This window comes from Sabethes cyaneus, chromosome 2 (genome assembly GCF_943734655.1).
Source record: "Sabethes cyaneus chromosome 2, idSabCyanKW18_F2, whole genome shotgun sequence".
Lineage (NCBI taxonomy): Eukaryota > Metazoa > Arthropoda > Insecta > Diptera > Culicidae > Sabethes > Sabethes cyaneus.
Window position 1 is genome coordinate 2,698,720 of NC_071354.1, and position 22,576 is coordinate 2,721,295.

A 22,576-nucleotide genomic window follows, 5' to 3' on the forward strand; every position below is an offset into this window, starting at 1 on the left:
GTTCATTTCAAAGTGCGCCTGAAAGCATGCTTATGCGCACTGACATCCCATCACTTCGGTTTGTGTGATGGCTCGTTGCTCTGTGAACGCACTCTCCTCGGTGGGTGGTTTCCCGACAGTTTTGGGCGAAAACATGAAATGTCACTTCTCCCGCTCGCCGATTTTCCGTTTTCTCTCCCATCAGTTGAACCGTGAATCGAGTTTGTTGTGTGTGGCTTTGATTCACTTCGCTTTTTCACGCACTCTTCACTTTTTCATCGGTCGTCTCGCAGTCGCGGCGGATGCATAAAACTTTTCCTCTCGAGTTTTTCGTCGTTCAACAAAAATACATATTTCTGCTGCATCGTTCATAGAGTGCACATCAAGCGAAACCTCATTCGGTGTTAATTTTTACGTTGTACTTACGCGAAAGAAAATGCACGATTCTTAAGTGAAAATGTTTCCAGAGAAAATTTTCACCCTTGTTGGGTTTGAAGTAAAGAAAGAAAAGTGAACTTTCCTGGAGCAGGCTGCTGGAGGAGAAAAGGAAACGATGAAAGGAAAATAGTTCTCGGAAAAAAGCAGGGATAGTCACTTTTCACGAACGCTGTTGCTCCTGCCGATGGTACTACTGCGTGTGCCATCGTCGTGAACGCAAACCGCGAAAGTCTTGTTTCATATTCAGGAACAAGACGACGCGAAACGCGAGAAAAGGGAGCTATTTATAGCACGCATCTGTGCCTGCTGCTTGCGGCCGCAGCAACTCCAAAGGAAAATACTAGAGCAGAAGAAACGCACCGCTAGCTTTTTTAGTTGGCGTAGAACATCAGACATTTTATCACCTTTCCATTCTTTCCGCCTCTGGCAGGCATCAGATCGGGAATGGATTACATACAAAGAGAACCGCGGCAAACGTGACGTCACGTCATCATTACAACTACTCCATGGTCCACAGGAAGGGTAAGTGATATTATGTATCTAATCGTGCAAATTTCTCATCAATTTCATTTGTTTGATTTGTTTCCAACATGACCTAACTAATCTACTACCAACCCTTTATTTTTGTGCAGGGCTAGCAACCGGACATCGCCAGAACAGCTCAATCCACCAAGAATAATGTAAAGTGCATTTTTGATAACGATGTGAAGACCCTAAGTTACCGGGTAGAAAATGTTGCATATTCTCAGAAGTGACTAACGACGTAGCGAGGAACCATATTTCAGCATCTGCAATGTCCTAGGGAAAAAAATCGAATAGTTGGGTGGGAGAAAGTACATAGTGCAATGTTCGTAACCAAGTTCTAGTCATCTTCGCCAACCTTCGCGACGACGGTACAGCAGGCAGCAAGGAGAGAATTATACACAAATATTTATTTAGTTCTAAGAGAAAGAAGAGAAGTGTAGCTCTGCGAATTTCTCGCGGAAACAAGGAATATACCCAACCAGTGTGTGCACTGTAATGCATTTCAGTTCGGTTGTCGTGTGTGGGAGAAGAAAAGTCATTTGCCATAGTGTGCCATAAATAATAGAGTTGCAAAATTTATATTCCCGTTCTCCTTGAGTTGGATAAGTGACGAAGAAAAGTTTTCACACCACCAAAGTGAAAGAAGAATTACTATTCTATCTGTGAGCTAGATTACATATACGCTTTTCCAATGGGTCAAATGGGCGGTAGTAGGTTGGTTTATGCTTAGCTGTGCAAATCGAATTTTCACGCATGGTTTAGTGCTGTTGATGGCAGAAGCATGCCAAACACAAACGAAAACTCTCATTCCGGTTCAACCGGTGACGATCTCGGTAGCACGGATGAGGTGAAGGTGTTTAAAGACGAAGGAGACCGGGAAGATGAGAAAGCATCATCGGAAAATCTGCTAGAAGAAAAGTTCAATTTGATTGATTTAACGGAAAGTGCCGAAAATTTGGTTAAAAATTCCTCCCGCCAAGACTTGAGCCCACCGTATGCTGGCGGAGGTAGTGGTGGAAGTAGTGCCGGTAAACTCAACTCGCCGGACCACTCGCCTGGATTCAACATGGGATACCTGCCGCCTTATCAGTATTCAAGTGGAACGGCCAGTGCAATTCAGGGTTCGATGAGCAAAATCGGCTTGTCACAGTTCTTCTGCAATGAGGATCCACTCTCCAACCCACCACCAGCTCATTGTGGAATCATTCCTTACCAACTGGATTCCAAAGCGATTGGCCTATCCGCACGCCAATCACTTTACTCTTTTTCCACCAGCCAGTATCCTTATCCTATACTTTCCTCCAACATGCTCCCGGTGCCACCTTCGTGGCATACTCCGTCGATGTATTCGACTGCTCCCAGTTTCCGAAACTCCTACCCATCCTCTCTGCAGATTTACACCACCCTGGCAAGTGATCTGTACTCGCGCTATCAATCTTCCTCGCTGCTTAATTCCGTGCATCCGCACAACGTACTCAGCCAGGTGAAACAAGAAGTTTCAGCGGCACAAGAAGCGTCACATAACTACAGCGTGCGGCAGGCACATCAACATGGGCAAGGTGGTAGCAAATCCACGGATCTGCCACAGGAACTAACGAACCGCTATTCCCGGCCCTCTAATAGCAGTAGTGCAGGTGGCAGCAGTACCAGCTCTAGCAGTGGTGGCACCAAGAAGAAAGGCTCTGCTACGGCCAACCAGCAGCAACAGCAGAACCATAAACCACATATCAAAAAACCTCTGAACGCATTTATGCTCTACATGAAGGAGATGCGAGCAAAGGTGGTGGCCGAGTGCACACTGAAGGAATCCGCGGCGATCAACCAGATTCTCGGTCGAAAGTGGCACTCACTTTCTCGGGAGGAACAGAGTGTATACTATGACAAAGCCCGCCAGGAGCGGCAACTTCACATGGAAATGTACCCCGGCTGGACGGCACGAGACAATTACGGTTACGGTGCAAAAAAGAAGCGGAAAGCGAAAAAGAAAGATCAACTGGGTTCGGAAGCGGCAAGCAGGTGAGTGTCAGCCCTTTTTTTCGGACGGAAAATGTGCTCTTATGTTGTCTATTTTTTTTTGTTCATACACCGTCCTATGTGGGAGGAGTGAAAACTGTGGAAAGCAGAATGAAGTGTGATAACGAGTGCAGCAGATGGATACGCAGTTCGCCACACAGTGATTGGTGAGAGTGATTCAACTTCTCTACCGTTCGACGAAATGTGAGACCTGTTGCGTTGAAGTTGATGTTTGCATTGAAATTTTTAAGTGCTTCCGTCTTTTAAGCATTGGGTACATATGCTCGAATCAACGAAAAAAAAATGCACACAAGAATGGCGTTGTTTGATGTTTAGAGTTGTAAAATCAGTTGTGTGTCGATTTTCAGATCGAATTTGAACTTTGAGTTGAACTTTACTTGCAAGCAACATCCATGAACAAGAATACTGTCCATAAACAACACAAAATCATTTATCTGAGTTTGATTAGTGAATTTTGTAGTTTAAAGTTTTCGGCTGAGAAAAAAGGGAAGGAATCCATGCCAAAACAGTATCTTACTGGCCTGGTAATCTCGTCCCGTAATCAAGGATTTTGAACAGACCTCTTCAGTTCGGCGTACCGTTAACAAGCTGCTATCTCAGCCGCCCTGGCCTGTGCCCTCTTAATGCTAGTTTCCTTTCTCTCGCTCAACGATCATCCTCCAGGTGTCATCTAAAACTTTGCCGGTGAATGCAACGATGAATCCAAACTAACCCGTATATTACTTGCACTAATTTGTAACAATGTGACATCTCTGCTAATAGCTGTTCGATTTTCAACGCAAAGAAAGTATACAAATGTATTTTTAGCCCCCATTTGGGAACCGCTGCGTTAAAGAGGTAATTCGCTAAGTATAAAATTAAATGGAGTTTTTGAAATAACTCCTTTGATCATATAGATAAGCATTTGTAGCCACTGCTAAATTGAAGAAGAATCAATTACTGATGATGTTTTATTCATTACTTGTTATTTTCGTTTGGTTAACATTGGTGTGTCAGGCCATGATAAATATTTTTTTAAAGTTTTGTCCAACCGATGTTGGCCAACTGAAAAGGGTCGATATCTCTTGAAAAATTGAAAATTGTAAAAAATTACACGTGCAGAAAGCAATTTGAAATTCACCAAAATACTGCGTTTTTACTGAATATCTTTCAAAAAACGAGAATAGAGTTGGAAGTAAAAATAAGTGAGTAGTAACCTTTCATTATTACCTATAGGTACCTATAGCCACGCTCAAAATGACGAAAATTTAACATTTGTGATTTAATATTGAATATAGGTACATTTCAATTTCATGAAAAATGAAAATTCGGAAAAGTGCTGCAAGTAACCCCACCCCATATGCTCTGTAGCCGCAAGGTTACCGAGTCTGCTTCGACAAGCGAATGGTCGTGGGTTCGAATCTTAGTAGAATCAGGCCATTCGATGTCAAAGTGACTTTAGCATTTATTCTCAGGCCCCTCAGCACCATTCCTTCGTACTGAGTTCCACATTATCCCGAAGACGCTTCTTATGGTTAGTATACTGGTACGAGGACCTATTGAGGTAATGGTTTTGAATCTCATGAGGACTCACCAGTTCTCTAACTATAACGAGGCGAAAAAGGTTTGGTATAGTAGGACATGCATCGAAGCAAGGGTAAAGCAAGGGTAAAAAGCTTTATAAACATGGCAGAGAAACGCTAGCAAGGCTCTACACTGGGTTATTTCGAGGATTTGGGAGGAGGAAAAGCTGCCGGAGGAATGGATGGAAGGAGTGGTTTGTCCCATCTACAAAGAGGGTGATCGGCTAGACTGCTGCAACTATCGTGGTATTACGCTGGTAAACGCCGCCTACAAGGTACTCTCCCAGATCCTGTTACGCCGGTTGTCACCGATAGCACAAGGCTTCATTGGGAATTATCAGACGGGTATTATGGGGGCTCGCGCAACTGCCGTCCAAATTTTTACTATCTGACAGATCTTGCAGAAATGACGGGAGTACGAAGTGCCCACGCATCACATCTTTATTGATTTCAAAGCAGCATACGATACAGTCGATCGAGACAAGCTATAGCAGATAATGCACGAACACGGGTTTCCGGACAAACTGACGCGACTGATCAGAGCTACATTGGATCGAGTGATGTGTTTCGTACGCATCTCTGGGACACTCTCGAGTCCCTTCGAGACGCGACGAGGGTTGAGACAAGGTGACGGTCTATCACAATGATAATAAAGCACAGGTTAGGCAGATCGTACAAGCGTATTGGTACCCCGCCTGTATCATACAGCACAAGCAATCGAAGCGCTCGGGAACTACGTCACAACGTCCAATTCGTTGCTATAGATTGCATTGAAATTTTTCAACCACGTGGTGCAGTTGCCATGAGCACATAGTTTGTTGTATCAGTTTTCCTCACTAATATAATCAAGCACATCTTTCCTCCTAACCTGTCTATTTATTATCATTGGGTCTATCCTGCATGCTGTTCAACATCGCTCTTAAGGGGGTGATCCGACGAGCGGGCATCGAAACGAGAGGCACGATTTTTACCAAGGGTAGCCAACTTCTAGGTTTTGCAGATGACTTCGATATCATAGCCAGGAACTTTGCGACTGCGGAGGCAATCTACGCCAGACTGAAATCGGAGTCTAGGAGAATTGGGCTAAAAATAAATGCGTCGAAGACCAAATACATGAAAGGAAGAGGCTCAAAGGAAACAAACGCGCGCCTCCCACGGACGGTAACCATTGACGGCGACGAACTAGAAGTGGTAGAGGAGTTCGTGTATTTGGGATCGCTGGTGACCGCGGACAACAACACTAGTAAAGAGATCCAGCGGCGCAACCAAGCGGGAAATCGGGCCTACTTTGCCCTTTGTAAAACGCTACGATCAGGAAGCGTACGCCGCCGCACGAAGCAAACAATGTACAAAACTCTTTAGACCGATAGTTCTTTATGGACTTGAAGCGCTGCTCACGGAGGACATACGCGCCCTTGCCGTGTTTGAGCAGAAAGTGCTGCGGACGATATTTGGCGGAGTACAAACTGAAAGCGGAGAGTGGCGGAGGCGTACGAGCTATTGGCACTGCTTGGGGAGACTCCCATCGTACATCTAGTGAAAGGTAGCAGGGCTACGGTAGGCCGGACACGTCGTAAGGATGCCGGACGAAAGTGCGACGAAAATAGTCCTCTTCAACAACCCCACCGGCACCAGGAACAGGGGGGCCCAACGTCCACGATGGCTCGACCAGGTCGAAAGCGATTTGCGACTTCTGAGACGACTAGGAAATTGGCGACGAGTGACCCAAGACCGAGTTGAATGGAGACGAGTGCTTGAAACAGCACGAGCTACCCCGGCTATATGCTGCTGAAGAAGAAGAAGAAGACATTCCTCCCCGTTTGTCAGTTCCCCTCTTTTGTCTACCCGGCCCCTCAATGGCCACCCCACTCATCCTCTATGCTTAGCAACCATTACACAGTTTCGGTAGATCAATATTCCATAGTAAAATTACGGGACATCCTTCCTTGAGCGAGAGGGGATGTCAATGTGGTGACATTTCAGCCGGATCCAATGAGTTGAGCAATTCTGTCGGTATATGGATGGCCTCATAAGCATCTTCGACGGAATCGAAGGATATGTATTCCATTACAGATTCTGGAACCATTGGAAGAATTCCTGTTGCCGTCAGATGTGTGTCGATTGAATGAAGTCTGCCAACAACACTCATCACTTATGATCGAACACTGTTTATACGAATCACTTTGTTTCGGTGCATAATTACAGTTGACGAATTTACAGCTGCGAGCATTGCACTTTAGTGTTTCGTGTTCTGATGTTTTCTGTTGTACGGATAACTTTTTCGACAGGGTAATCTTCTGGTTAAATTAACATTACATAGAGTTATATAAAGAAAATAGATAATGGATTACAAATCTTCCAACTGCTCAACATATTACGCATTTTGCAAAATTATATAATTTTCTGCGCAATGCGCAAAGCATTAGTCAATTAGTTCGTTTTTCGCTAGTTTTCTATGCAGTATGTATTATTTTCCAGAAGTGCCGATGCGTTGCGAGAATTAAAGGATTATCTCTGCTATGCGTCAGTAAACCGATAAAAACGAATAAAGCAGAAGTGCTTTTAGGGGGGCTGTATTGCCTGGCATCCCGTCTGCTGGCTGTTTGCCGTTAGTTCCGCTGCCCACACCATGAATCGTTTGAGTTGTAATATGAAAATTTTCTATGTGTATGAATCGTGTACAGCAGAATTTAAATGAAAAAGTTCAAACGTGTTATCGACCTTTTCAGATTTGAAATTTTGGCTAGTTGTACATTTTCAGTATAATTCAATCTGAATTTTTTGCAAAATCATTTTATTGGCTTCCTGTGGCAAAATACTAGAATATGGCCTGGCATGAAAAAAATGATTTTGGTGTTGACCACTAATATTCTTCATAATGGCAACAACAAATCTGTATGGTCAGGGTGTTACCGTTTTAAAAGCTCTATAAAACTAACACTATTGCGGTTTAACAAGCAACCGTAATAAGATTAATTTTGATTAGTGCATCATATTCTATTTTCACTCCACATTGATTGTAAGTTTATAGGAGCCGTGATGCAGCTAGTTTTATTGTGGCAATAAAACCAAAGGTAATGATTAATACCGCAATTGAACCTTTACAAAATTCAAGTAAAACCAGCTGGCTTTCGAATTGTTACTTCGGCAGTGGAATGGCCATGTAACAAGAATGCCGAATGAGAGACCAGCGAAAACAATATTCAGCAGAGAGCTCGACAGAGGCCGTCGACTTCGAGGCAGATCCCGTACCCGATGGATGAGCGCTATTGACTAGGATGTTGGAAAAGCGGGTTTTAGGGGCGACTGGAGCGGATTGTCGCCGAAAAAGTAAAAGTAAAGTAAAGTAATGATGCCTAGTTAACGAGTTCGCAAGACCTGGAAATCCCGTTTCATTGAAATTTTCTAGGCAAGTTGGGCACGCAGATTTTTTCAATAAATTGTGAAATTATATACAATTTTATATTATTTTACAGCCCTTCGTCTATATTTTCATGAAAAAAAGCACTTAATAACCATTTAACTGTTTTAGCCATTTTTATCGTTCTAAAGAAAACAATCGCAGTTTAAAAAAAAATAACTTTATCCGATATGTTCCTGTTGAGTCGAAAATGATATTTTTGGAATGCTTTTGGAATCGATCAAAAAGAATACCAAATCGTTTAATTATCATTTGATTCTCAATAGCGTCAATTTGGTTTTCAATTTTCTTGTCGAAACCCACAAAACCCCAAAAATCAAAGGTCAGACTGAAAAGTGAGTAATATCGGATGAAAAAGTTTCAAAGAGTTCGATCTTACTCGATGAACCGGCAGGCAATTGCAATTTTCTGTAATTCGCATATAATAGGCATTCATCGACGATTTAAAAAACAAGAACTTAAGTCAACAAAGAATTTCACACAGACTTACTCAACCAACTCAAAGCGAAATAAATAATAAATATCCATGTTAAATGAAGAAAAAACTTTTGTTCGGCCAAGACAATTACATTTGATGATGGGTAAACTTCACGAATTAGGATGGAAGTAGCTCTCTCATCCGTCGTATTTTCCACGTCTGGCTACTGGCGATTATTATCTGCTTTCAAACTTGAAAAGATGGCTCGCAGGCGAGACTTTTTCCTCGAATGAAGAGGTTTGATGGGGAATTTAAATGTATAGCTTATTTTGCTGTACCCGAAAAATTCACAATGGTAACTTAGTGAATATGGAAAATACGTATTTTACATTATTATGTGTGAATGTGATTGTCATCTTTTATTGCTTGTATGGGCTTTGAAGGTTTTCCAAAAATATTCGGCAACTTTCAAATGGGTTTTGAATGCAATTTCAACTACTCAAACTTACTCTATTTTACTTACTTTCAATTCCTCTTTTCCGATTACTAGCTGCATAACCGTCTGCAACACACTCGTTATCACTCATCCGAAACTGTAGCTAGATGTAACTCTAATCAACATTTCCATTTTTGTACTGATTTGTATTTTCCACAGGCGAAAGAAAATCTGTATACGAAACGATGAATCCGACAACTACGACGGTTCTCGTATGTCCGACGAATTCATGGGCAGCTACGGGACCGTGGTGTAATATTGAATCGTGCATCGTAACCAGAACTCGAAAATAATCTGTAACCAATCCCACACCTACAAGACTTCAGCATCAGCAAAACGAAACCAAATTTTCAATCCTTTGTAAAAGTACCAGAAGCGAAAACAAAAACTTAAACCAAAAACTAAACGATCGCAAAACCCTGCATGAAACCGAGAGCGAGTTGTATACGATGTACTACAACTGCGGTCCAAATCTCAAATCGTTACTTCTTATTTTAGCTAATTTATACTAATTTGATTTCTATCCAGTGCGGAATGGAAACTCCGTACGCGGAACACGAAGAAAAGGCACAACTGCCGCGAGCTTTAAGAATTTCTGTTCTAAGAAATAATTCAACCTCCCCTCCCCCTAGTGGCGTTTCGTCTGCACTTCGAACGCGAGGGGAAGTTATCGCGTACTTAATCATCTACTGCTCGTTTAGACCGTACTATACCAATTACATTTGCAATTTGACGAGCGAACGAAATTTGAAAGCACTCTCTAGAGCAACTGCACCGGAACCGGCGGAAAAGAAAACAGCGACTTTTTCCCGCCCTGGTCTAGTCCGGGGCCGGGGTACAATGTGACGAAATACTTAGTAGGTAAAAAATAACAATCTGTGGTGTTTTTAAAGTAATTTAAAGTGAAACCGGTGACGATGAAACGAGAATGATAAGAATGAGTATGACAAGTCTTTGCGAATAAGTTTAGAAATGAAACCAAAAAGGTATATAGATATAGGTATATTAAGTATTTAGAGGATAACCATTTAACTATCGTGTAAGTCAGTGTTAGTAGTAACCTAAGCAAAAAGGAAAAGCGCAAATGTTCAACAATAATGGCATCATTGGAGTGAATGATAATTATTGTTAAGAAGGAGACCGAACATGAACACGAAACAGGGAATACTGTGCGCGACTCTGGCGTCGAATGCGGAAAGTTTTGAAAGGCAATTCGTTTTCGGCAAGACAATTAGGATCGCTTTCCAAGCGGGAACGGGAGGGGTGACTAGTCTAAGGAAGAGGGTAAAATTGTAAAATTGCCGCCCGATGGCGGGCGCGGGGGAACAAATTGTTTTACTTATTTTCAGGAAGTTTATAATCTTCCTTCACCAACGAGCTTATAGGAAAATTATGGTAGTACTTGAGCGGAAATGAATTGTTATTGTATCACTCTTGAACGCATTAGGCTTAGAGCTCGCTTATGTAATGCTTTTAGTTTCACGTTTCTGGTGGAGTGCATGGCATTCCATGAAGGACTAGCAACCGCTTGAATTGATTGGAACACAAATTTGAGAAGCTTCCACTATTCTTTCCTTCTTTGTCCCAAAATGCGGAGACTCTGTTCACCATCTTTCGACATTTTAATGATTCTAATTAGTCGACCGCAAACCATCATCGTTAGGAAGAAGAGCGCTCATTTGCTCGTTTGTGCTGCTACCTGCTACTGCTACTGCTATTTCCAGCGAAAACGATTTGATTGAGATGTTTTAATGTAATGATGTCCTTTTCGACTAACATTGTTGTGCTAGCGTTGCCATCGAATGGCTGTGGATCCGGCCAAACGCACACCCCAAATATTTTCACTCCTTGATCTGACATTTCGAGCACCTTTCTCAACCCCACATCAACGTCGTACTACACCGCGTCTTGCTTGAAAATGATTATTAATACATCAGCGTAGGGACGGAAAGCGAAATCAGCAGCAACCACGCTTGAAAGATATAATTTGGTTTAAATCGGATCGAAGTTTCCCCTCGTCTGTTGTTCTTTGTCGCTTCGCTTTCCTCCCCCAGGTCTATTTTCCCTTTTATAATTTGAACTCGATAATCCTGATAACCTTCAGCAGCAGAAACACAGCCATATCAACGCTGTCGGTCGTCGTCAGCAGCATCGCTGCCGGCATCTCGTTTTCGTAAGCGAAAATCTCTAATTACCGAGAAAAGGAGTCCCTCGGCTGTTCATGCGGTGACTGACTGCTTTTTTGTTTTTCCCGTTGTAGCTGCAAGCATATACCTACTGCTCACGACAGCGTGTGCCGTTCGGCAATCGTATATTTTATGTATTGTTTGCAGATTTTTCTGTTCGGATCTGTAATTTCACTGATTGAAATATTCATCGAGCTGCTCAAGTCAAGCTGCTGTGAACCTTCTTAGGACCAGAATTGCTGCTTTGTTTTACCCCAACTAATCACAACTACTGCCGGGGTGAATGATCTATCTTCGATTAGAAGTAAATTTTCAAAGGCGTCCCTATCATTAAATACTATAATTATGCATCCGTTTTTTTTTTTTTTTTTTTTGACATTTGATTGTGTGCATTTGTACAAGAAAACCCATCCGGAAATGGGAGCGCTGCCTGGTTGTCTCTTTTGTTATCGTACTGTTGTCGCTTCGCAAGGAGCACGTATGTTTACTACTTCGATCCTTCGGAAAATTCAAAATGACTGTAGCGGAAGGGACAGCAAGAAACCGCTTCATATGTTTCGAATGAATAATTTTAATCTTCTAAATTAGAATTGAGGGGAGGGTTCCTTTTTGCAACCTACGGTACGGCGCAAACGGCAACCAGTGCTTCCGTATGTACCGATGTACCAAGTCCAACATCACGAGCAATGATACTTGTGGATGCTATATTTTCCTGCTATCGCTGCTACACCACTGCCACTGCAGGAGCTTCTTATGAAAGAGCATCATGTCGATGTGCGGTGTTCGTGATTGTGTGCGATGAATGCTACAAAAGAAACGAGAATGCTATTTGCATTCAGTCAGTTGGTCACACAGTGGGTCATTTTGAGGACGAACTTCCTACGGTTGTGTACGGTAGTTTCACCCGAACTTTTTGATTTTTGCCTCAAAACGATTTTTATTTTGAACAGGAGCAAAGATAAGCAGGTGGTGGTTTTAGGAGATACTGCAATGCTTTGAACAGCATTTTTATTACACACCTCATCCGAATCATTTTTCGGATATTTTTGTCTGAAATCATTTGGAATCAATTACGCTGTTCTGTACGATATTAAACTTTCTGGTTTAATCGAGTGAGAATTATGCGATAAAAACCCACTTATTGCAGTCCCGTGAATGGGGCTGTTGAACATAAAAAATCTTATTGTTCGTCCACATTCTACAAAGATCAAGGACTTTAAACATTAGTAATCAAAATTCAATCTACCGAATCTGATTTCAAGGCTAGAAGCGTTTCACGCTTTGACGACTCGTCTTGCTATCTATTGGCGTGTTAAGAGAATACCAAATTTCAACGAAGGACTACTTCTTACCATATGGTTCCATTCCAGAGCCAAACCACCAACTCTGATTTTTTTCTCATGGTTTGCATACCAATCAATTCACAGAATATGTAACAATTACGTTTTTCATAACATTAGTTTACAGTGAAATTAAATGATAAGTTTCAAAGTCAAATTCCAAGCTCCATATATCGCCAGACACTGATCTGGCAATTAAAAAATCTTAAAATTCTCTCAGCCATTTCAAGCAGGAAAATTATAATAGTTATATATGTAATAGAAGACCGTATCTCTTTTGCATGCTAAATACGACGCATAATTTATTTCGAGTTTTTAAAACAATCCAGCTTTCCACAAGCGGTAATGGCGGCTGATGGGTGCAATTTTCTAAAGGCCACAGTTTGGTTTTGACATTCAATGCAGGAGTGGTGACTGCGGTTACTATGGAAGCCACCACGGTTGTTTGCCGGTTGAGTGGAAAAATGTAAACATTGTTTAGTTTTCGTAGACCAGCCGAAAAGGAATTTAGTTATACGAAAGCGCAGTTTTGTGGTTATTCTTTGCTGAAATATTGTCACATTGACCCAATTCAAAGATTATTTCACAAAATGATAGCTAAGAAAGTACAAAGATTTACTTCCCTTCAACTAAATTCCTCTTCGGCTGCGAAAACTAAACAATGTTTACATTTTTCCACTCAACCAGCAAACAACCGTAGTAGCTTCCATAGTAACCGTAGTAACCGCTTCTGCATTGAATGTCAAAACCGAACTGTGCACTTCAGAAAGTTGTACCCATCAGCCGTCATTATCGCTGGTGGAAAGCCGGATTGTATCTGCAAGTACTCATGTTTTATATAAATAAAATATTTCAGAACTTATATTTTTAGTGAAACAGATCTTCATGTTCTAGATTCGTCATACGGAACGTTTATTCGTCGTCGCCTCGCGTCCAATTTAGATTAAATCGGAGGCACTCAATCAAATTTTCTATAACTTCGACGAAAAAACCCTTTTTTGCTGTGATAATCATGATTCACTCTAACGGAGATAACGGAAATGTATGACCAAAACACCTAACTGGACCTCTAACGCTGGTTATATGCAACTACGTTACTAATGCTTGACTTGACCATCTGGCATAATTGGAGTCTTCGCTTACTCCGCGCGAGGGTTTTAACCAAGACACTGACGTCTGTCGTGTACATAATATTGTTATGTTTATAACACTCACTTCTTCTTCATGCCCACAGCAAGTCCTTTCCCTGATAAGAGAATGACGTCCTGTCAGGGGCCAGGTTTTAGTTTCATACGAAATAAGGTGCTTATAATAAGATATTTTCTTTTCATCAATCATGGACAGGGAGCAACAATTTATACAGGTTTTCGTAAAAATAGTTTCTTTCATACATTACCTTTTATCGACAATGAAAAGATAATGCATAAATCAATATTGATGCTAAGTAATAGTTTAAATGAATTCGCATTAAAGTTGATCCACATGCTATATTTTTGTCTCTATGACGGAAACACAGACGAAGTCGTCCAGCCAACTACCACATAATTCGGTGGAGCATCGAAAGAATGTCCTCACATCGTTCGCGCTTGGCCCGGTGTGATCACCGAACTGCCGGTCCACTGGGCATATGCATGAAGCGAGCGAACTTTTGCACCGAAGAAATGAATATTACGAGTCTACTCAAGTGTATACACAATATGATGAATGTCGGATTCCTGCCCAACATCCCTATGTATTTCTTCACTATGCTGCGCCACGTTTGGTTGGTTGCACTGCCGTGCTATGGCCCGGAAGACCGAGAATGGAAATGATACTATTGCTACCGGCACTCCTGGCACACCTTACCATGGAGCACTCGAGGCTTTCCACTGTTTTCCATTGTGAGAAGTGCTGCATATATACTTCCATTATTTTTATATTTTATTTTCTTATCTTCGAAACAAACTGTTTCGCCTCTTGTAAAAGAAAAAAAAAGTTTTTCCTTATCAGTATACAGGTAAAAACTTTTAAAAATCCTATATTATCATAACTATTGTTTTGATAATTCTGCCACTTACACATCAAGCGCACTCACCCTATTGTACAATAGTATACACCGGTATAAAGGTTGGGGACGTATTTTATATTAGCCGTATGGAGGAGGTCGCGTATTTACACAATTCTAATGCAAACAACAGAGTATAGCTTTGCGAGCATCAACACTTGGAGCGAAGCTAACAACAACTGTCGGTTGAAGATGTAAATAGAAATGTAAACAATGCCGTCCCCTCTTTCTTGCCACCGCTTGCCAGAAATGTAGTCATTTTCCACCCAACACTGACAGTGACAGGCGGCAGGCAGGAGCCGCAAGGATAGTCACAGGAGACTCGAGAGTACGCTGGTTCAGCCGGAAAAATGGAGCGGGAAAAGGCCGCATCATCCCTGGCATCGTGTGCGAATGCTACCTACTCGGTAGCAGCGTTCTCGATGCCATATGGGGTGCCAAGGATGAGAGCTTAATTGTGTAACGTAGAAGAGTTTTCCGATTGTTTCTGGGAAAAGTGATACGGGACAGCAGGGGAGACGACGATAGAGTTGAAATTTAAATCCGCTCTCGTCCCCGTGTGTTCGGTTCCCGCGCAACGGCTCTGACACGAACCGGGAGAACCTTTGCCTGCTCTCCTGGCTGTGTTATTTTGTTGCCGAATGTGTTGTTTTACTAGCAGAAAAGGAACCCGTCATGAATATGGAACAAAGATGTGTTAATTTTAATATACTTGATACCTAGGCTGGTCTGCGTTGTGATCAGACAATACCCCACTCGGGCAGGCAGGATGTTTTTGAGCAGGTGTACAAAACAATGTCGAAAGCATTTTCATCTTCGGTATGTGGGTTGAATTGTTTCTGACTTTAAATTCGAGTTTTCTGCAAACATGTGCCAAAACAAGAGACCATTTGAGTTCCACTAAACAGAGCATATGTTTTGTATGTAGATTTTCGCCACGAATAGTACTTTCAATCAATACGATTGAATCTCAAATAATGAATCAGTCTAGTATACTAATCCTTATGTAAAGGTTTGGTAGGAAGCTTAAACAACATGTATATTAACGAGAAGTGAGGAAAATGCTCAGTTTAAATCTATTACAACATTTTCCTCAGTTACTCGTTGATTCAGGAATTCTACTGTTAACTTGCGATGTTGACTGACTTAGTTATTGTATAAAAAAGTAGGGGATTTTATCTAGGATATGACAAAAGTTTTGGCACAAGACTGGCACAAAACTCATGTATAGAGGAATGTATGGTAAATGCTATTTTTTAATACTGCCTTATTTAGGTAGATGAAATGAAACAGATGATTCCAAAAAATGTCCTCTATCATCTTGCATGGCAAATTTAGAATCAAAGGTTACAACGAATGATGTAAGCAAAGCCTGGGTGCTACTCCGTTATCGAAATTTGACCTTCTGTTTTTTCTGTTTTACGACAGAAGTCGCAACCAGCTGTTAGAATACAGGACAGTGCGGGGTCAGTGCTACGATCCTATTGACTCTAATTGCCTCTTCCAGCCGAGATTCGAACATACGACGATTGGCTTATTAGACCAGCGTCTTACCTCGAGGCCAACTGGGAGGTTGCAACGAATGATGTGACCCCATTAATACTCGTTAGTATTGATTTAAGATATCAACCATTCGTTGTCGTTAAGGGATTCTCTACCAATCTAAGCTATTCATTCGCTTAATCAACGTAAATATTGTTTGAATGTAGTTCCTGATCTAAATAAATAGTTGTTTTCATGTTGTATATATGACCACCCTTTGGTTTCTTTCAATTTCAGTACCCACCCAAACTTTGCTTTCCCGCTCGAAAATCGCTTTTTGGCTTTCTCCTAAAGGATTATCTGCCGCTTGTTATCAAAGCAATTCGGAAATCTAGCCCGTTACACCGCTTCCGGTCAAGTGCCAGCGGGAATTTCACTAGCAGACTTTCAGATTTCCAGCATCGGGTGTAAACACTGGAGGTATACAGCAGCATACGTGTGTGCCACCCATCACCATCATCAATATTGTCGATGGCAGTCAGTGTAGTAGCCCTATAGTATGTTCTAACTTCATGCCTTAACCTCACCCATCAGCATCATCATCACCATCATCAACTTCGTCAACATTCTAAGCACTTCAATCCTGTTTCAATAGTCAGACTAACGGATCTTTGCTGCTCCTACCACCACTAAGGTCCTTTTTTCATGCTACACCGGTGAAAATATTGATACAATATACAACAAAAAGCATACAAAAGATTGACAGAAAATCTATGTAATAACAATGTTTGGTTTTATTCTTTAAAAAGCTGCATTACACGATAGACGCCCTACTATAAGGTCCTATATGGGAGCCTGTCCTAGCGTAGCAATATTGCTATTATTATTATTATTATCATTACTATTAGTGTGTATTTTTGCCGGTGCCGCCACATCATCGCAGACGAGGGATTCACATGGGATATAACATTTAAATCAAACCAGCCGACCGACAGAGATCGACCGACCTGACACGCCGCTACCACATCAACACGTTCGGTTCGGTTCCTCTCTCCCCTCCGTTGCCGCTAGATATGTCGGTCGGATGTGATTTTTAGGGGTGATCGCATTTTCCTAGAGGAGTTTCTATAAAAGGGTTGCTGTTGGGTGCTTCTGAGCTTTAAAACGGGTAACGGGACTTGATTGTAACTGGTTGACATTTTGAATCGAGTAATTAATTTGCAAAAAAAATGAATTTCTATGCGCAACAACGTTTTTAGTTGGAAATTATACAAAATATATATAATTCAGATTGAAAAAATACTCATGAAGTAGCACCATAGTTCCTTTGACTTTTGTCTGCGATAGTTGGTTCAAGAGGTACGAATTTTTGAGGTAAGATGGCTTTTCTTGAAGTTTTCTGGCAAAAAAGGAGACCTCGAATTTTTAAGGCATTGCATTCGTCTACAAGTGTTAATGGACCTGTCCGCTTATACAGAGTGTTCAATAAGTTCCAATGCACTTTAAAAATGTGTTTAAAAAATGAAAATACAAGATATTCTTTTCTGAGTCAATTTTTATTGAAGCAGTGTTTAATGAGAACCTTTACGACATCTTTGGTGGAAAAATCGCCATAAGGATTAAAAAATTATGGCTAATAAACCCACACAAAAGCACATCACATGTTTTTTTGCGATTCGGCATTACTGCTGCTGCTCGCTTGAATCGTAATTATTCAAATTCAACTCAATTTTCCGAACAGTTTTCGCATAGCGTCAACTGCAAAACAGCGCATCGCTATCGCTCATTCCTGCTCAGTGGGAAACTCCATAACATCATCTCGTCGGCTTCGCCGCATCAGCAGGAAAAACTCTCGAGATGAAGCGATGATAGCTCCCAATGATGTGCGATGATGCTGATGATGATGATGATGATGACGATGATAGTGATGAGCACACCGTAGTGAAACATGAGACAAGCGGCATGTGTTCCTCTGAATCCTGCTTCCACACCGCCTGTATTAGGGAAAGCGGGACTAAAATCTGCCATAACGATGATGTGTCGGAACTCTTCACCTGAAACATAATTTTCCTTGCCAAGAGTGATTTTCGTCTGTGGTGCATTTTGCCAGCGTTTGCTCCAGTAACGACAAACCTTGCTGGGCATCAGACGTGAAAAATAGAACCGTGGCGGCTCGGCTCAGAAACGTTTGAAATGGCCCCGACCCGGGGAAAGCGAGGGATGAAAGTTAAATAAACAAATATGTACTCCAATGTATAAATAACCGAAACAAAACAAAAACAAAGAGATTAATGTTTTGTTGTGATATGTGTGTGTGCATGTATATGTGTTCGGGCGGATGTACCAAATTGGACCGTCCGACCGCCGCTGCTACTGGCTTCGCGTCGGGTGTTTTACTCATTCCCATTGCGGCACGGCGGGACGAGTGCTTTGCGGAAATGTTCCTAAAATATTTTCACTGCCGGTGGGAGCCGCACCGTTTCAACGGTTTACTGGAGTATGTAGTCATGCAAACACCGCAATTTGACGTGTGCAAACGAAGCTGCCATCTGACGCGGTACAATCGAATCGGGGTAATTAGTGTGGTCGAATCGCTGCTACCTGGTGTTGCGTTTTCACAAGTGGTTGAGTGGACGAGAAAATATTGCAGGCGTCATTTTTCCGAACTAACGAATTTTACGAATAGTCGAATAGATGGGAAGATTACAAACAAGCAAGCAGCATAAAATTTTCAATCATTCTATCAGCTCTGCTTTGCTCAGATTTTCGCATTTTTTACTTCTTCCGGTCAGATTAATCGAATACCTTTCACCGACAGATTCCCGATGGAAATTCTTCCCATAACCGTTGTGTAGACGGGCAAACGGGTGATAATTCACCGACCCACCAGCAGCCGTTTGTTTCCCTTGTCCGCTTCGACTCATCCATAACCGACGAAACCTACGCATCCACGGCACATTCCGAGCTACCGTCTTTTGGCACGACCGTGTGTCTTTTCAAACGTAAACACAGTCTGACTCAAAATTTCTTCCAAGCGGTGTGGTCAGATTTTACCTAAGCGCATGGATGGCGTTTTCTATATAAATTTCGAAGTCCGGGCAACATTTTTGCTGCCGAGATATCGACTTTCCTCGGAAACTAATAATTAGAAGCTTTTGAAACTAGAAACTTTTCTTATCTTTCATAAATAATATCCTATACGATGTTTTAATAAGTGCTAGCAGGCCCGAAGATAAACAATTGAGATTAAGAAACTGCTGTAGACACATGAATTGTTACTTTCACTGTTGGTATTTTATTATGAAAGGATTTACACTTTAGCTTTATCTTTTCAATTTGATTGCAAAATTTCTCTGTAATGTGATCACCTATTCACTTGATGAAGCGACTTGATTAAGCGATGAGTGACAATTAATTGAAGATCAGACGCAAGAGTGGTAGAGTTTAATATCGCAAAAAAAATCTAGTGCTCTGCTCAGTGCATCGTAGAAGTTAGCAAATATTCCTTTTTTAGCGTCCTAGCAGAATCGTGTAAATTGAAACAGATGACACTTTTACTACTGAATTTTACTACTTATTTTTATTATGCTGACAGACACATATTTCGACGTCAACTTCCGATTTCACCAACAAACGAAAGACGTGTATCAAAACAACGTCGTGCCGACACTCAGAGTCTTAATTCAAATGTTACTTAGTCTAGAATATCGCCCGCCCAGCTATCTTCGGGATACGATGCTGGCCTAACAATCCAGTCGTCGTATGTTCAAATCTCGGCTGGGAGGTGCTGCTATAGAGTCAGCAGGATCGTTGCACTAGCGCCGTAATTGTCATGTACTCTAATAACCGGCTGCGAAGTCTGTCGATAAAGAAGGGTCAAGTCCTCAATAGGACGTTTATACCCATGACTTTGCTTTGGTTGGTGCTTTCTTTGGTCATTATTATTACATTAAATTAACGAAAAGGTGTATTTTTGATCTTAATGTTTGTAATCACTAGTTTTAGAAGAAAATTTTCAAATATCCAGGTTAACCTCATACAACCGGTGCTTACATACACTCAAGTCTCGTTTTACACGTTGTTTTTTACGATTTTTGAATTGACGCGGTTTTTTCATAAATTTTTTTGAATAAACGCGGTTCTTTATGATGCTTTTTGACATTTAATTCCCATTATTTTTCGAACTAACGTGGTTTTTCAGCGATTTTTACATTTGAGCGGTTTCTTCGACGACTTTGAATTAACGCGGTTTTCTTGCGTCGATTTTTGAATTGACACGGTCTATTGTATGACAATTTTGAATTACTGCGGTTTTTTTACAACATATTTCGAAATACGGCAGCTTTTTTTAAATGTTATAGGACAAGAGTGAATAGATGACTGAATACGATGACCACGACAAGACAATTCACTGACATTAATCGCGAGCTTAATTCGGGCAACTTGAGTCCTCTTGGTCCGAGGAACGGCGCTCAATGGACCAAAATAGGTTAGTTCGGTCGGCTTATTTTGCTTGGTTAATTCGCGAGTCGGGCCGAGACCTAATGAGCAATACGATTCAGCCCATCAACTCGCACAAAAAAAATATCAAAAAAGCCATGGACCTTAAAAACTTTCAACAACTATTATGAAGCATAATTCGAATGAATTTGCAAACATTTTTAAAGAGCCTTTCAACCGGATACTGAGCCAAGGAAGGTACGCAGACTGTTTGCAAGAGTAGTACCTATTTTTAACTCTGGAGATGAATCTTACCCTTGCTACTACCATCCTATTTCTACACTGTCTGTAATAAACAAAATTTTTGAAAAACTATTGGTGAAAATATTAACAAACTTTTTGAATAAACTCAACGTTTTCTATAAATTCCAGTACGGGTTTGGGAAACGATGCAGCACCTTTACGGCAATAATTGAGTTTATTAACTTCTTACTAAATAAAAATAAGCAAAAAATTAGCGAACGATATTATTCGTAGCGTGGCTATTCGAGTGAACGGCAGCGATTTGTGGCATTAAAAGATGCCAAGAGCTCTCTAAGATCTATGAACATTGGAGTTCCACAAGGTAGCGATATTGGGCCGTTTCTATTTTTTATACACATTAATGATATAAGAAACATACCACTCAATGGAATTCCTATATTATTTGCTGCTGATACTGTAATATTTATAATCACGCTGTTTCATCTATTTTGTCATCCTCAAACTATGATTTACAGGTAGTTTTGAGATACTTTAATGCAAATTTCTTTTTATTAAACTTATCAAAGACCAAATACATGGGTTTCCATTCACCAAGGGAAAAAATACCTTCACAGCAACCCGTCGGTTGGCCTTGGTTCTACCTTAAGACCTCTCCTACACATTGCCTCATCTGGCTGCGAAGTCTATTGAACAAAACAGAAGGTCAAGTTTCGAAAACGGAATGTAGCACCTAGGCTTTGTTTTCCCAACCTTGTGAAGCGTTTGTCTACACTTACAACATTATTGTTTTAGACTCTTTTTTTATCTTTTTGACTTTTTTTTTGGGTTTTTTAACATTATTTTTAAGCCTTTTGAAAATGTATTTTCCGACGTTTTCAAGTTAAATTTCAAATGGTTTTATACAATTTGCCATCAATCTGCAGCCGAGTTTATAAACTACTTTCTTTGGCTAAAAATGGATTCAATGGAATAGCTCATGTTGTAAGAGAGCTACATAACATAAGAAAATCCACGATAAAACAACCTTCAAGTAAGAGATGGCTCGCCTTGCAGCTCTTCTACGCATTCCGCATTCAAAGCACATCTCTAAAGCGGTGACTGAAGCGTTTTCCTCGCCAGAGAGCAGTAGAAGACAAATTACATAAAGAAAACACCCAGTGCCGACAGAAGATGCAACCCTTGTAAGCTTCTCCGGATGCTTCTGCTTATGCTGCGCTTGGTTTTTAAGCTAATTTGTTGTCGTGAGCATCCCATTCAAACCACATTCACACCAGACTTCCCAAACAGCACTCGATTATTGTCGTCAGCTGCGGGTACTGCGTCTGAAGCCTTGTGCGGGATTTTTCGCAACTAGACAAGAGCCTGAAGAGACACACCAGTGCGACAAACGACGCATTTTTATCTGAGACAAGGCTGTCCGTGTTTCGCCGCCGTGCACCAAATGACTCAGCATCAACCGATCCTGAAAAGCACATAAGCGAGTGAGCGCGTATTATAATGTCACTTGACATATTTTTCCGTCGCCTACAATTCCTACTACCCTTCAAGTGAGCCGGGTAGTGCGCTGATGTGCACCGGCTGAATGGAAAACTGAGAGAAAAAAGAGCTGATGCACTCTGATGCATTTCTTTTCTCCCCGCCAGGAGGCTCCTTCCAGGCAGGCAACTCTCAAGCGGCGTGAAAAGTTCCGGAGGGGCGAAGGAAGGATGACTCGTATTTTCCACTCCTTCGTACGGTTTGCTTATTTGTCCTTCATTCTGGGTTACCACGGGTTTGTTCTTACTTGGCTCTTACAATCTTGCCTTTTTTCATTCGCCAAGCATCTTTCTGCTTCTTTGACTGTTGTTCTCGTGGAAATTTTAAAAGGAAACTTTTTCACCATTATTCTTCTTCCCTGAAATGGGTTCGCTATTGCACTGTGTTTCACTTATTTGTGAATGCATCCTG

General features: G+C 41.3%; 1 protein-coding gene across 2 annotated transcripts; it reads left to right on the top strand.

Annotated features, from left to right (window-relative positions):
• Positions 1-304: 304 nt before the first annotated feature.
• LOC128734017 (protein pangolin, isoforms A/H/I/S-like) lies at positions 305-21,050 on the top strand. Of its 2 annotated transcripts, none has more exons than XM_053827974.1 (3): positions 305-939; positions 1,050-2,958; positions 16,223-21,050. In XM_053827974.1, exons 2-3 carry the CDS (start codon positions 1,724-1,726, stop codon positions 16,275-16,277), a joined length of 1,290 nt encoding a protein of 429 aa, XP_053683949.1. In that variant the 5' UTR covers positions 305-939; positions 1,050-1,723; the 3' UTR covers positions 16,278-21,050. The 2 variants fall into 2 exon arrangements, with proteins under 2 accessions (XP_053683949.1, XP_053683948.1); XM_053827973.1 differs by lacking the exon at positions 16,223-21,050 and adding an exon at positions 9,033-11,161.
• Positions 21,051-22,576: the final 1,526 nt, after the last annotated feature.